At 52.1% G+C, this 15,710-nt stretch overlaps 2 protein-coding genes across 3 annotated transcripts in view; one reads left to right on the top strand and one right to left on the bottom strand.

The window, feature by feature from the left end:
• The window catches only part of LOC146302782 (storkhead-box protein 2-like), a 28,914-nt gene extending 23,016 nt beyond the window's left edge, over positions 1-5,898 (top strand). For both annotated transcript variants that reach the window (XM_084697239.1, XM_084697240.1), the window contains exons 3-4: positions 529-2,923; positions 3,491-5,898. In XM_084697239.1, the coding sequence (XP_084553365.1) occupies positions 529-2,923; positions 3,491-3,695 (2,600 nt within the window). In that variant the 3' untranslated portion in view covers positions 3,696-5,898. The remainder of the gene's footprint in view (positions 1-528; positions 2,924-3,490) is intronic.
• A 608-nt stretch (positions 5,899-6,506) lies between these two features.
• On the bottom strand, positions 6,507-12,187 carry enpp6 (ectonucleotide pyrophosphatase/phosphodiesterase 6). Its single transcript, XM_084697238.1, has 8 exons — positions 11,908-12,187; positions 8,927-9,106; positions 8,536-8,647; positions 8,306-8,447; positions 7,885-8,064; positions 7,658-7,795; positions 7,385-7,511; positions 6,507-7,043 (listed from the first exon to the last, which is right to left on the bottom strand). Exons 1-8 carry the CDS (start codon positions 12,176-12,178, stop codon positions 6,841-6,843), a joined length of 1,353 nt encoding a protein of 450 aa, XP_084553364.1. The 5' UTR covers positions 12,179-12,187; the 3' UTR covers positions 6,507-6,840.
• Positions 12,188-15,710: the final 3,523 nt, after the last annotated feature.

The following is a 15,710-nucleotide window of genomic DNA, read 5'->3' as shown; positions in this document are numbered from 1 at the left end:
TACGACTAATAGCTCTGTACTGGTTGGTAACAAACCAGTGTGATTTCTCTTGGAGACTAGCTCTACACAGCTAGCCGTGTGTGTGTGTGTGTCTGTGTTTGTGTGTGTTAGAGCAGCACAGCAGGTACTGACTCACAGCGGGTCGTGTGTGTTGTGTAATATTGTCTGACTCGGGCAGCATCAGTAAAGGCCGGCTGCCAGGTTGGGTTTGGTGCGAGAGAGAATGGCGTCTGTGTTAGTCACTAACCCCTAAAGTCCCCCTCCCCCCATTCACTGACATGTAGATGGATTGAACAGAAACCTTTCCCAGTATCTAGCGAAATGTGTATATTCATCGCTAAAAGTCACTTTGGATGATTTGCAGTGAGATCCTGTCGGGCTGGTTTGTGATGATTAAGGGTCTCCTTGTGTGATGTTCTAGTGTCCCTGGTCTCTCCCGGAGGCGTTGGGTCTCTCCAAGATCCGGGTCATGCCCCTCAGACGCCGTCTGTGTCTCTAACTCCCCGGTCTGTTTCCGTCCCCCTGCAGGCGTTCCCACGCCGACGGCGGAGGTGCTTCACCACACGCTGAGCATGCTGGTCCGTGAGAGGAAGATCTACCCGACGGCGGAGGGATACTTCATTGTGACGCCGCAGACCTACTTTATCACGCCCTCGCTCATCAGGACCAGCAGCAAGTGGTACCACTTGGACGAGCGGGGCGCCGAACGACAGACGCAGCAACAACAACAACAACAACAGCAGCACCAGCAGCAGCAGACTCAGTGTACGTCGCCGCTCTCCGGCACCATCACCCCCTCCACTTCGGGCGGGGTCCGAGACAGGCCCCACCCCAAAGCCCACGGGGACTCGTACAACAGTTACCGCGACGACCCCCCCAGCCACCACACCACGCTGCAGCGCCGTTCGCCCAAGGACCACCGTGAGGCCTACCCTTCCCCCCACTCCCCGCACTCGCCCCCGACCCCGGCCCCCGCCGGCCCCACCGAGAAGAGCCGGAGCACCCTCAGCTTCCCCTTCAAGAGCGACACGCTCACCAAGCACCGGGACCGCGAGGGCGGCGGCGGCGGCGGAGGCGGCGACGCCAAGCAGGCCCGCAAGTTCGGCCTCAAGCTGTTCCGCCTCAGCTTCAAGAAGGACAAAACCAAGCAGCTGGCCACCTTCTCCGCCCAGTTCCCCCCGGAAGAGTGGCCGCTGCGCGACGAGGACACGCCCAGCACGGTGCCGCGGGACGTGGAGATGGAGATCATCCGGCGCATCAACCCGGACCTGACGGTGGAGAACGTGGCCCGCCACACGGCCGTCATGAAGCGCCTGGAGGAGGAGCGCGTCCAGCGGAGCAAGGCCAGCTCGGCCCAGCACAGCGCCCGCAGCCGGCGGAGCCGCGGCCACCGGAAGCCCCAGGCCAAGCCGTCGCGCTCCCACAGCAAGACCCGCGCCTCCCGCGGCGAGCCCTCCGAGGGCTCCAACCTGGACCTGGCCGAGAGGGACTACCGCCACTACAGCTCGTCGCTGGCGCGCTCGCCGCGCGAACACGCCTTCTCCATGGAGCGCAGCCGGCATCGCCACCACCTGGCGCACAGCAACCCCAACATCCTGGACGCGGCGCACCTGCCCGTCACGCCCGAGTGGGACGTGTCGGGCGAGCTGGCCAAGCGGCGGACGGAGATGCCCTTCCCCGAGCCCTCGCACGGGCCCTCCCACTCCAAGGTGCACCGCAGCCACTCCCACACCCAGGAGAGGAAGTCGCGCACCGAGCGCTCGGACAGCAAGGCCAAGGAGCGCTCGCGCTCCATGGACAACTCCAAGGGGCCCCTGGGCCAGGGGTTGATGGGGCCCCCGGAGTACTACGAGCGCAGCCTGGAGGAGCGCAGCCGCTACTACACGGACGACGGCACGCTGCGGGCCTCCGCCCAGACGGCCCACTACGCCCGGGCCACGCCCCCCGCCGCCAAGCTGGCCGGCGAGGACGGGGGGGGGCGGAGCCTGGAGACGAGCAAGAGCCGGGACAGTCTCCCTGCGTACGGCGAGATGAAGGCGTACTCCCCCAAACCCCCGCCCGCCTCCTCCTCCGCCGCCGCCTCACAGGACGATTACTTCCACTGCTCCGCCTCCAGCGAGGCCGTGCTGACTGTGCCCAGCCCGCTCGGCACCCTGGGAAAGCCCGGCCACGACAGCCTGGGAGGGGGGAAGCTGGGGGGGGCCGACAGACAGACGCCACACCCCCCGGAGTACAAGGAGGAGGTTAAGGGTCAGAACGGCGGGCTGGGGGTGCTGGCCGGCCCGGGGGCGGAGCCTCTATCCAATGGGCGTGGCCCGCCGCACCACGCCTCCGGCTCGGGGAGCATCGACAAGAGGAAGGAGATCTTTAGTAAAGACACGCTGTTCAAGCCGCCCCCCAACGCCCTCCCTGGGGGCTACGGGGAGGCTAGCTACTCCTCCAAGCCAGGCCCCCTGAGGAGCACCCCGGTCCTGTCCTCCGCAGAGGTGCTGGACAGCCAGGAGGGCTTCGACCCCCCGGGACCCCTGCTGGCCCTGTCCGGCCCCCCCTCCTCCGGGCCCCCAGGCCTGGAGCCGGGGGCCCCCGGCGGCGCCGAGGCCTCCTTCGACTACTACAACGTGTCGGACGACGACGAGCTGGAGGACGCCGCCGCCAAGAGGGCGGGGCCCGAGGAGAAGGCGGCGGAGGGGGGCGGCGGCGGCGGCGGGGGCGGAGGAGGAGGGGTCGGGGGAGGCGGTACCATGCAGTGGCTGCTGGAGAGAGAGAAGGAGCGAGACCTCCAGAGGAGGTTCGAGAGGAACCTGACCTTCCCCTGCCCCAAGGAGAACGACCCCGGGCAGAGCCAGCAGTCGGCTCACTCGGCCCGCCTGGACAGCATGGACAGCAGCAGCGTCACGGTGGACAGCGGTTTCAACTCCCCGCGGTGAGCGTGTGTGTCGCTGCGTGAACTGTGCGCGTGTCCGTATTCGTCGTCGGGGTGGTGCGTGTGCGTTTTTGGCTCGCGGGGAAGTGTGTGCGTAGGATGTGCGCGTGTGTCGCCGGTATGGAGCAGTGAGTGGATCTGTGTAGGGCTGGAAGCCCTCGATTAAAATCACGTGTCTGTCTAGCCCGCTGCCACTGGACACATTAACACGTCCCAGATGTGGAGTTACTCATGTTATTTCCTGAGGAAACGAGGGCAGTTTGTACTGTAAACCATTTTGGTGCCCAAGATAAATGACCGTTTCAACTAGTTAGGACCTGTGCTCACTGACGTACAATCCGCTTTCATTTCGACCGCCAGCCTAAGTCCATGTGTTGTATAGACCAAAACGTTAGTCAGGCCAAATCGACAGAGGACGGTCTAACTTAACCGTACTTTTTACGGCCGACAGCGACTGTCTGGAGGGTCTGTGTTGGATGTGAGAATGTAAGTCTAATCTCTTCATCTCTGCGTCTAAAACGTTGTCTCCTCCTCCCTTTCCCTTCTCTCCTTTCTTCCTCTGTGCAGAACGAGGGAGAGTCTGGCGTCCAACACTTCCAGCATTGTGGAGAGCAACCGCCGCCAGAACCTAGCCCTGAGCCCTGGGCACCTGGGCATTGCCACGGGCAACGGCCCCCCCTTTACCTTCCGGACCATTCCGGAGCCCCCCAGCTCCCAGCCGGAGAAACTCCAGAAGCCCCCCAACTGCCTGGCCTCCATCACCAGCGTGTGACCCGGGGCGGGGCCAGGGTCAGGGGAGGGATAGGACTGTTCCAGCTGACTGGCTCCACGTGTTCCAGAGAACCCACTCCATCCAGCCCCGTTCCTGCCTGGCCCGTCAGCCACGCCTCCCCCACCCCTCCCAGCCCCGTCGACCCCCCCCCCCCCAGCCTCCCCAGGTTCCACCGCCTCACCTGGGACCGTCCTACTAAGTCCCCTCCGCTGGTAATTTTATCCGTGTCCGATTGATCATGTGATAATCTCAGGTCACGCGCTGCTCCGTTGCCCCTCCTCCCTGGTCTGGCGGCGTCCCTGCGGCGCCCCCTTCTGGTTGGGCCCTGCGACGGCGCTCCAGCTTGGCGTGTAGCAGGCATGACACACCGCAGCTGGCGGCCAGGAGGCCACGCCACTGCTGGGATCCGATGACGACTTTTGACTGGACCGGGGATGGACCACTGACCACAGCGCAGACCTGGGCCCTGAAGGAAGACAGATGTTTACATTGGGGGCAGGTGTGAGCACGAGAGGGGGGGGAAGGGGGAGGAAGGGCTGCTGTCGGGTTGTAAATAAAGAGTGTATAGAAGCTCAGCCGTGAGACAGGTGGGCGGGCGGTCAGGCAGACAGGCAGTACGAGTCAGGGTTAGGGTTAGTCAGACCTGGTGCTATCCCGCCTCTTACATTCCTGTCATCCAGAGCAGGGTTGGACCTGGAGCTACACCCCCCCCCCCCCCCCTCTCTCTTCCCCTGACCTGAAACACACACAAACTCCCACACACAGACAGACAGACAGACAGACAGACAGACAGATAGGGGAATGGCCTGGATATCCATATTAACCCTGTGTGGTCTCATAGTCTCTTCGAAACTACCTCCACAGCAGCAAAAACACTAGCTATGTCCTCTAACTAGTACACTGTCATCAGCCTCTTTCCTGTGAATGTCAATGTAAACACACTCGCTCACACACATACGCACATACTAAATGCTCAAAAGACTCTTTTTTTCTATTTATCTCTCTCTCTCTATCTCTCTCTCTCTCTCTCTCTCTCTCTCTCTCTCTCTCTCTCTCTCTCTCTCTTACACACACACACACACCACGTCAAAGTGCTGAGTGAGTCCAGAGGAGGCTACTTGTGTGCTACTGCAGCGACCAGGTTCTCAGACACAGGTCCCAGGTCAGCGTTAGAGGGCCGGGGTGTCTGAGCCCAGGCCAAGCTCCTGCCAGACGGCGAGCCATGCTGATCAATCAGGCCTGTGGCAGGTGGCTGACCGCTGTCTCTAAGAGCCTGGCCTCGAATCCGTCTATTCCTTCTCCTCCTCCTCCGTTTATAATGGGTACTAATATTGCGGGTCCGTCGACGACCAATCACAGCACAGCATGTTTTCACGGTACATCGTACATCGGCGCCACCACAGCTCTCTCTCTCTCGTGTACTCCCGTTACCACGACAACCACTACAGTAGGACTGCTACCACTAGCCGGGCCGTGGCCGGTAGAGCCACTATAGAGTCCGGCCCCCGTGATCCACCAGGTGGGTCTCTCATTCCCCTCCTCTCCTCTCCTCCTCCCGTTTGCACTGACAGACAGAAGCCTTCTCCTGGGCCGTTCAACACTCTTAGGAAAAAGACATCTTCTGTTGTGTCCGTGGGAGAACCGTCGGAGAGAGAACCACCTTTTGGTTCCCGGTAGAGCCCTCTTTTTGGTGAAATAGTTTGAGCTAGAACCTCAGTTGGATCAAAAGATAATAATAATGAAAAGCTCTACCCGGAACCATAAAGGGGTTCCTGAAGTGTTCTCCGGAGGGTTCTCCCACAGGGACCACAGTTTATGGCTCTGGGGAGCCCCCTTTTCCCCTAAGAGTGTGGGGTCGTCCCCTGGACAGAAGCCTGGTCTCTGGTGGCAGTAGGAGCCTGTTTATATTGAACATATTTCATATGAGATGCTGACAGTCCATGATATGTCTTCCCTAAACACTGCGGATTTATAATGGAGTTCAATAACATTGTTTCTAATTGTGACGGTATGTCATACTGTAAATGATGTTTATCTGTCATGCCTAGTAAAATAATGTAAACAATAAGAGGGATTTTTTATGTCCATAATATCTAAGGGTCCCTACTTGTGTAGTACTGGTGTTTCCTGTTGTTGTAGTGGATGTGATATGCCCTCCATGGGTGGTGTACTTTTTAAGATAATAAAATAACATGTTTGGTTACACACGTCTGCTGTCTGTCTGTGCTGTCACGGTGAAAGGAAGCTCCTCCTCCGACGCCACTAGTTGTACTAGAATGCTAGTATTGCAAGTCTAGAGCGCTAGTTCTGTGATCTGAAACACTGTCATTAGATCCAGGGAACATTGATTCTGATAGGACTAACAGTAGATCAATGAACTAGAAAGAGAATGGCCCTTCAGGGCACAATGTGAATCTGTGGGTGCCTGTGTTGCTGTACTCATCCGTTGCCACTAGAGGGAAGTGTGTCCAAGATCTGTTGTAAACCTTGATAAAGACCGGATCTATCAGGTCCTTCACTCTGTAATGACATTTCTAGACTCCATATCTTAAAGGCGAGAACTACAGCTCTGCCTGCTTGTTTTAACAGACTCAGAGATCACCCTCTACTGTTGATGGGATCCCAGAAATCACCCTCTATTACAGTTTAGTGGTGATTGTAACTTAGGGGGTTACAATCTGAAAGAGGAAGTGACCCGACCTGAGAGATCAGGAGAAACAGCATGCTGGCTCCTATCAGCTTCACACATTCATTGCTCTGGGCCAGAATTAAGATTTGAAAACATTTTATTGACAAATCAAATGAGTACAAACTTCACAGACAGCATGTCTTTATCCAAGTCAAAAGGCCATGATGATCGAGTACAAAACAAACGTACATTTCATTGTATCGGCATCATCGCAGAATAGAGGAGGCAGAAGAGGAGGTCAAAACCGAGAGGCCAACATCATCATCACTAGAAAGTCCTTATGTCGATCCAAACATCCAGGTGAGGCACCCTATCTACAGAGGAGAAAGACCTCATCGGGCTGGTGCCGAGGGCCAGGATTCAACACAATAAATAAAGGAATCGATGGAGCTTGAAGAGAAAGCAAGTCCAAGCCTGTGGTTTCAACCGGGGTCCAAGCGACGGGGCTTCTGGATTCTAGCCCCGTGTGGACAGCAGAAGGCCCAGGAGGAGCAGCGCCCACCTCCAGAGGCTTGTGCTTCTGGCAGCCCCGCTCAGAAGGTACTCCACCCGGTACCATGACCCGTTGTTGGGCTGAGGCGGGATGCCCAGGGTGCGACACAGCAGCTGGTACACATCCACCGCTCTGATGGGGGCTGCTTGTACGTTCCGTTTGAAATCTGATGGAACACACGAATACACACAGATAACCCACAAAATGGGGCAGTCATTCAAATGATCGTTTGTAGATGAATAACTTCCAGTTTACGATCCATGATGTTTAATATGTAACTGGGGGGATTAGTTAAGGACAGGACTGAGATTGCTTTACTACACAGACTGATTGTAAGATTTCTCGTGTTCAGTTACAGATGTACAAAATGGTATAAACAAAGTCAATGTCCAAATATATTTAGAATGTACAACGCAGAACTGTCAGTGACTCTGTTACTTATTGGCCAGGTTTGTCTTTATCTACCACAGATACACCGTCGGCCGCTTTTGATAAACTTGTAATTACCTGGCCCCTGTGCCAGAAAGAAGCCCCTCATATCCACAAACTCATTGTCGTAACCATGCCAACCATGCTGCCAGCCCTCTGCCTCCCCAGAAGTGCTGTTTTTCCAGAAAGGAAGTTTGGCCTTATTCTAGTAACATGAAGACATGGGTTAGAACCACACCTGAGTCAAAGATCAATAACATAGCAATATGGGACAGTATTCGCAAACCGGGTTTGACCCAATGTCTGCCAGACAAAGTTGTGTTCATAATAAGCTGACCTGTCCTTTCTCACCTCAGTGATGAACCAGCCTGGATCAGCCACCAGAGACAGGGTGGAGACAAACTTTCCTCCGCGGTAGTGAAACCGATCTGGAATCTCCTCCTTCTGGTACACCTTCATGTTGCCTACTCCCCTCAAAGCGCGGTAAATCTGACAGCAGTCAGTAGATTGAGGTATAAACGACATGCTGAGCTACATGACAACGGACTGGCTGGCTGGCTGGTGACACTTGGCCTCACCATATTAAAGTGGCTGGGTTTGGGCCATAGGCTGACCACAGGGCCGCGATCCATCATCTTGACCACATCTGTCATGTTGATGTAGCGGTCCAACTCGATCACCTTCTCCATCCACTTGATGTCTGTCATACCGTGGTCCGAGAACATGACCACGTTCAGGACGTCACGCATGTTCTTCTCCTGGAACTCGTCAGAACACTGCAGTCACCACATGCTGTTTGTTCGCACCAGTACACACATGTAGCTACTGCCTGGTCGTTCACAGTCCTACTTTCCCCTCCTTAATCTGACCTAATTTGGTGACTTGTTTTGAACAGGAGCCTTCTTTTTTTTCTCCTTACAGGTAGGCTTCAAATTCAGAGTTTAGTTTGAGTGAGGATTAGGGGTTGTAGAGGTTTGTTGAGAGTCTGATACATGTTACCTTTATCTTCTGGTTGAGAATCTGGAAGGCTGAGTCTAGTCTCTCAACAGCTGTCTTCACCTCGTTCGAAGTTGGCCCGTAGTGATGCCCCTCCACGTCAATCTTCTCGTAGTAAATGGCAGCCATGTCTGCTTGCCCTCTTCTGGAAACAAAATATAATCCCACAGAACGGTGTGGGAATTTTCTAGGTTTCATTTTAGAGAACTGAGGGAGTACTCAAAGGGTCTTACTGGAGAGCATTAAGGGCGTTCTCCATGGAGTCCGTCAGGTTCTTCTCGGAAGGGTTGTAGACATACTGCTCACAATGCGACGACCGCACCCCGAGAATCTCCACCTCACAACCTGAGAACCAGGCAAAACAGAGGGAAGTCAGTCCCACAGCCCTCAGCCAGGCACGGTTAGTTCAAACCTGGCAACAAACAGAGTACTGCGGAAGACATATGAGGCTTTTAGAACCAGCCGACAACTGTCCCAACCGAGAGCCAAAGGCTACCGGCTTGAGAACGTCCGGAACGGGCTGTGGGAGTAGTACTCCTAAAGGAAAGATTGTTCACTTGAACCCTTTTAACATTGACAGATTCATGAAAGTCATCATCCCTCTCGGCTATCTCGGAGACCTACCAGGCCAGAAGTACATGTAGGCCCTCTTGCGTAGCTTCTGCATGGTTACCCAGAGGGGCTCGGACCCATCCCACCACAGGGGCAGCCGGCTGTCTGGGTTGGTGCCGATCAGGAACTCCTTCTGCGACGCCTTGTCCCACATGTAGTTACCGGTCATCTGGTGCGCCTCACAGTACCGCCCTGCGTGCACACACACATGCACACACACACACATACACAAAGACACAGACACACACACACAAAGACTGAGACCTTCTCCTCAGCTCTGGCTTGTCCTTACTCATACTCATTCTCCTTCCTCACATCTTGCTGTCTCTCTGATTTATAGAGTCTCTGATTTTTTTTCCTGATTCATAGAGTCAAATAACTGTGATTGTATTGGTATAAGCATTATTTGGTTCATGCTGATACACTGTTCAGTTTCCCATCTTCCTTTAAACCACAGGGGAATTCGTTTTGGTTGTTTGGCCCATATGTAACCCCCTACAATCCCATACACACACAAACACAGAGTTAAGTTTGAGTCAGAAGTACACGACAGTCCTGGTTTATGTTTGGAGGTGAATCGTGTGAAGGCTGAAGACGGTGGACCAGCCTGGTTTATGTTTGGAGGTGAATGGTGTGAAGGCTGCAGACTGTGGACTGCCCTGGTTGAAAGGAGCTGGGGGCTGGAAGTTCAAGTGGCTTTTATTGTCATTTCAATCATGTACAGCTGTACACATTGAAACAAAACAACATACCTCCAAAAGAAACAACATTCTTCCTGAAAGGTGGGGTTTCACCCCACAGTAAGACATGGTGTACTGCTGGGGTGTGGTTGTAAATCGCTGTGAACTTCTCAGACTCAAGTTGTTGAGGCGGTCTCAGAGACATAGACCTTAGCTACAGTACCCTGCTGTCTCACAAATGAAACTAAACTTAAACTGTATTCATTTATATAGTCCATTTCATACCAGAAGGCAACACAATGCGCTTTGTGTTGTTCGGAGTTCTAGGAGTTGTATTGTGTGTTGCATTTGCTGTAAAACACAGCTCGTTAGAGCAGGAATGCTGCCCAAGGATGCCGCCGTACCCTGTTGCCAAACCAATACCCACAGGTTTCTGTTAAAGCTCCAATTAGCCATTTTCGGAATTTCACAGAGAATATATACAAAAACAGTCGAGCTGACCTTGGCAGCTCCAGGGGTCAACTGCAAGTTCACTGGGACTGGAGGTTCTTGTAGGAGACACATTTTTCTCCATGTTTCATACTGTGTTTTCTTGAAATAGGATAGGTTTTTCAACACACTACCCAAAACTCATTTTGCTCATTTCAGCTGGCTAGATCCCATTTTTGGCTGGCGTACATAGAAAATACCTTCAAACAAAAGCATGGAGATCTACAACTCTAAAACAACAGGTGTCCTTTAACTAATGTTCCCTTACAGAGGGCAGTACTTAGGGCTTGGTTTTGACTGTGATCCACTACATTTATATTCCTTCGGTGTGCGTCACCCCCCCCACAGCTGGATCAGGTTAGTGTGTGGAAAAAGAGGTTTACACGGGATTGGGAGAGGGAGTCACGCCATAAAGGACAAATGAGACCATGGTTTCCAACCTCTCCTAATCTCTCCTGTCCTCAAACATTCATTCACCCACTGAAGTTTTGATCAGCCTTGATGTGTCCGTTTCTGCATGACTACAATCTGGCCACGGCCATAGCAGGGAGTGACGGGGGCCATTGTTTGGGTTGCAGCCTGAGCCCAGCTTTGTTGAGGAGAATGTTCCAGAAAAACACCCTCCATCAGCAGATCAGCTCTGTACTGCTGCCTGCCGCCCGGCCCGGCCCATAGTGCAACTGGAGCTGTTGTATTTGGGGCTTACGGATGATAATGTGGCCGCTCTCTAGCCCTCCTGCCTATCTCACTCGCCCTCCTGCTCCCTGAGTCAAGACAAGGTGTTCAGTACATCCCTCCTAGCTTAGACAACCCCAGACAACTACCCCACCGCGCAAAACTATCCTCACGTCATCTTTTCCCCGCTACTGACCTACATCAGTAGCCCCACATTGTCGCTACAACAGCAAACCCAAATATCTAGTGTACCCCACCTTCCCTACCCTTGCTACATCCCCTGCCTCAACCACTCTACCTGTAACAGTCACCCAATCTACCCCGCCCACCCCACTCCAGAAACCAATCTACCCCAAGCTTCCTAGTCATCCCCTCAGCCCTCTCCCTGTTGATGACCCCTCCATCACAGTCATGCTCCCCTTCTGGGCTCTGATTGGGCGACAGTTGACAGAGGCAACACAACAGTCTCAGTAACAATAAAGCCAGTGTGGGTGCCAACACCATCCCTGTTGATGTGTGTATGGTTTGTGTGTAAGTGTGTGTGTGAGAGAGAGAAGGAGAAAGAGAGAGACGGAGGGGGGGGGGGGTTAGGAAAGTACAATGTGCAGAGCCAGTAAAGAGGATCGGCTGCAGTCCTTCCTCTGGCAAGCTCAGTGCCAGGCTCCTGTCTGTCAATGGTCTTATTCAGCCTTAGTCAATACTGTACCTAGTTCTACATCAATCTCCCTGAAATCTCCCTGCCCACCCTCTCTCTCTTTCTTTCTCTCTGCATCCCTCTCCCTCTGAAATGTCTAGGTCTCTCTGCCTCCCTCTCCCTCTGAAATCCATTTCTCTGCATGGCTCTCTCTTCCTCTCTCTCCCTCACTCTGCATTTTTTCTCTCAACCAACCCTGTCAACCTGGCAGTTAGTAGGCAAGCTTTTACTGTCATCTGAGAGAAACGACTCATTGCCATTTACACGACAGATCAAGCACCGTTTGTCTGTATGACTGCTCTCACTGGGACAACTTCACAATGCCTCCGACAACAACTGTGGTCTACGTTCTTTTGAAAGAAGAGTTTGGAAAGTTACAGTGTCGCCTAATCGATGTAAAGCGGCAACATTGCCGTTGTTCACTGATTTGGCGACATGCGCGGCGGAATACGCACCTGTCATCAGAGTATAGTAGTTGGGGTACGATAAACTGGGAAAGTCCGGGGTCATGTAATCCACCTTCACCCCGTTCTCCACTATCTCTCGGAATCCCGGCAAATTGTGCAGGTTGTCCATGTAGTCATAACGGAATCCGTCTATCAGGAACACCAGGAGTTTGTGGCTTGCTAGACAGGGTCCCGAGAAGAACAGAACGAGGACTGCAACTGTGCACGGGTGGTTTGATCTGGACATGACGACTGGTGCGATCCTCTGGGTTTCTCTCATCTAACGGTAATGAATGATGCGTTGGAGGCATGGGTCCCGGGCGCAGTGGACCGGGGGCGGGGTTATGTTATGTTATTTATTAAAGTTCTCTGTGCCCAACAACTTGAGCGAGACTAGAATGGAGTTACAGGCTCGACCCAACCTGATCCGAATTTATGGTTTTATAAGCAAATACATTACTGATCAGAACGTTTTATTGTAGCCTACTGTAGTTGATATGGCAGCATGGTCCAGGCTTCATATCACACATTTGAATTAGAACAGAATACACTCCATTGGTGATATTGACACAAATGAGTGTATAATAACCACATCGTTAGATGAATATCTACAACTCTGGTGTTCTAAGTTTACAGTATGATATTGTAGCCAACACACAATTGTGTTAACAACTGTCCTGCCTAGCGAAGTGTTTAGTTTAAAGCCCTGCTCTCATGGCTTTAATCTTATAATTTATAGTTTTGGAATATGTCCTCTACATCAACATTTGTACATGTCCTCACGGTTCATAGACATACTCATTTGAGATAAAACGATTTCTGTTTCTGAACTGCAGTGAATGGAAGCTTTTTTCAAAAGTTTCTCCTATTGCTACAAAGGGTTAGGCTACTTTTAGAGTGGAATACCTCCCTGAGACTCACAGATACATTTCATATTGCCTAGGTGGTAACAAAATGTTGGTGTGTAACCCTATGATAAACAAATCCGAGATGTAGGCCTAAATAGCAGACCGCGGGAATAATAATTGTGATCCTGGTCGGTCGAAGTTCAGTGCGGACAGTAGGACAGTACACTATGTACGTCGTATAATTTGCAACCACAAATTATACTCTGGTTACGTCTACCAATAGGAAGTGCCTTTACAAAAGGGTTTGAGCCAGTGTCACGTAACTCCCTTTCTGATTAGTCCAAACACCCCACTCAACGAGTTAGGTGTACAACTGTTCAGTGTAGAGTCTACCCTCAGTTCTACGCACAACGCATGGTCTATAACCCTTGCACACGGCACAGGTTGGTGGGAATTTTGGAAATTTCCAAGCGTATAAATTGTATCTTATATTCTGCTTTCAGTTCATATTGAATATGTGTATTTACTACTTCTAACTTTATTGAGATATATCCTAATAATATGTTCAGTGAACTGCTCCATGTTGCACTGGTGTCACTGGTGTGATTGGTGTGAAATGAAACGGAACGAGCTTTTATGCAAAACTGTATCGCATTAATAATTATGTATTACTTATCGGAATAACAGTTATTTATTTGTAGATGTGTCGTCATTATGTTTGTGTAAATGTGTAGCCCTGTAGATTGTTTAACGTCCAGCAACTATAGCCACGTTGCGGCAAGTACCGCTCAGCGTTGTGAATTTTCATGTAGCTTAATTTGCGCGAGTTTCAGTAAGAGAGGTATATATCCAGGCTATAGCCTGCAATCTTTAGGCTATACTAATATGCGCAGTCAATACATTGTCAAAGTTGATCGTGTGTCACTGACGCTTGCAACCCAGGAGGTATTATCTCTAAAGCTCCCAGCAGAAGGGGGCTTCTGCCCCTTCAGACTGCAGGTTTTGAGGGGAAAGGTGAAATTCTCTGATTGGATGCTGAAACATGGCCCCACCCAGCTTTCTCTTTAACTTCCGTCTAATCCTGTCTTCTGTGACACCAACAGACTCAACAGACTTATGCAGAGAAGCACACATGCATACAAGCATGCACACCTTAACACACATGCGTATGGAAGCGCTTGTTGCATGGTGTTTTGTGACCTCACACACCAGGCTGCTGCTGCCCTAGGGGAGGGAGAGGGGGGGAGGAAGGTGTAGATGTGGACGGAGAGAGGGATGGGAGGACAGGAGGTGTAGAGGGCCACGCAGTCATGCAGAGCAGGTCAATGAGTGGTAAAATACATCAGCATGAACACAGGTTGTAGATTAAACCGTCTCCCAGTCTGTTATAACACACACACGCACACACACATACGCACACACTTCGGTGCAAGCTAAGATATGTCATGGCTGTGATGGCAGTGATTGAATTGCAGAAGCTAATGTAATCACCTCCCAAGTTAAGCAACTTCAGGCTGATTGATCAGCCTATTTGTCAATACCCCCCCCCCCCCCCACCTGCCTACAGACATCTTCCACTCAGCAGTCGACTGCACATTTACACCGCAGCCTGCTGACCAATGACAGTGATGGGTGCTCCGCATGGGTGGTTCCCCGCGACCTTTGATTGGATGCGGAGGTTGCACATCAGGCGGGTCTGCTGGATCTAAATGTCCTGTTGCTTCTCTGTCTGTGACCATTGATACAAACACTCACACACACATGTCCAGGAGGACTTCTGGCTCACAGTGGTTTGGATTGGGTAAATACTTTTGTGTTTGTCTACTGTATTTGTGGTACTTCACCGTTGTGCGTTTATGTTTTGTGTTGGACTGCATGTGTGTAGTTTGTAGGCTGAACGGAGTCAGATGTTTACTGGTTCAACAATGTAACGTTAAATTAGAGAGACGCTTACTTGCTGGTCTCTCTGGGCTCCTAGACAGTGAACTGTCATTAAGGAGATGGAAAGAATTCCTCTCATCTCCCTTCTCAGCTGGTTTGACTTGATACAGGCTTTGGGTTATGGTGTGTACTAGCCTGACGTTGTCATACTCATAATTCTAGTCAGAACATGAGTCTGATAACTCTCCGTTGGGCTGTGACTATGGGGCGTGTTTAAACCGAACTCTTAAAACAAATGCCTCTTCGCTCACTTGGATAGACCTACAACCAATCAGAGCAACGTAATATGTTGTTTGTTGAAAACAAATTCAACCTAAGGGCTCTTTGGTGACGTTGTTGATTACGTTACTGTTGATCATCTGTCCATCATCGTATAAAGCCCGCCCTGGCAATTTCATTGGTCCGCCCAACTTCCAGACCAAATCTTTTTGTGGGCGGGGCGAAGTTGGGCTGGCAGGGCTGCCAGGTTAGGTGTGTACAGAAGGTGGTTCAGGTTTGTGTGTAGGTTAGGGTGAGTGTGTTCAGGGCCAGCATCATGTGATCCAGCCTTCCTCCTCAGATATGCAGGCGGAAGGAAGCAACCCACTGCTGGGGCTCTGAGGTGGGTGAGAAGGGAGGCTGGATGAGTGTCTAGGGAAAGGAATGGAGGTTCGAGGTAAAGTTGTTAAAGTGTAATAAAGGAGTGGAGGGGGGGGGGGGGTTGCAAGATAAAGAAATGCTTCGGAGGCAATCACGTCCCCTGGACCATTGATTTAGCAAGATGATGAGTCCACAGTCAGTGATAGGGTTCTAGAACGGTCTCCTGGTTCAGTTTCTAGGAAACCGGTTCCCAGTCCCTCTCCAGGTGAGCTGCGCCAGGTAGGTCAGGGACAGAGAAGGGTGCTGTGAGGGTGCAAAGACAATTCTGGTTTCCAGGTCAAGGTTTGAGGAGGGAGAAATGTCTTGTTGACTGGCTCTCAGGGTGGCAAGACTTTAGGATCCTGGCCAGAGAAGTTGCAGCATCTGGATCTGAGTTGACATGAC

The sequence above is a fragment of the Hypomesus nipponensis genome, chromosome 1 (genome assembly GCF_054491055.1).
Source record: "Hypomesus nipponensis isolate SF chromosome 1, ASM5449105v1, whole genome shotgun sequence".
Taxonomy (NCBI): Eukaryota; Metazoa; Chordata; class Actinopteri; order Osmeriformes; family Osmeridae; genus Hypomesus; species Hypomesus nipponensis.
This window is presented reverse-complemented; position numbering and strand designations above follow the sequence as displayed.

Bases quoted from the DNA above. Each gene is read 5' to 3' on its own strand.
- enpp6 (XM_084697238.1), bottom strand. From the start codon at position 12,178: ATGAGAGAAACCCAGAGGATCGCACCAGTCGTCATGTCCAGATCAAAC. The intron at 9,107-11,907 runs GTGCGTATTCCG...GTGTGCACGCAG, and splicing joins CTACTATACTCTGATGACAG to GGCGGTACTGTGAGGCGCAC. The intron at 8,448-8,535 runs GTAAGACCCTTT...TTTTGTTTCCAG, and splicing joins AACGCCCTTAATGCTCTCCA to AAGAGGGCAAGCAGACATGG.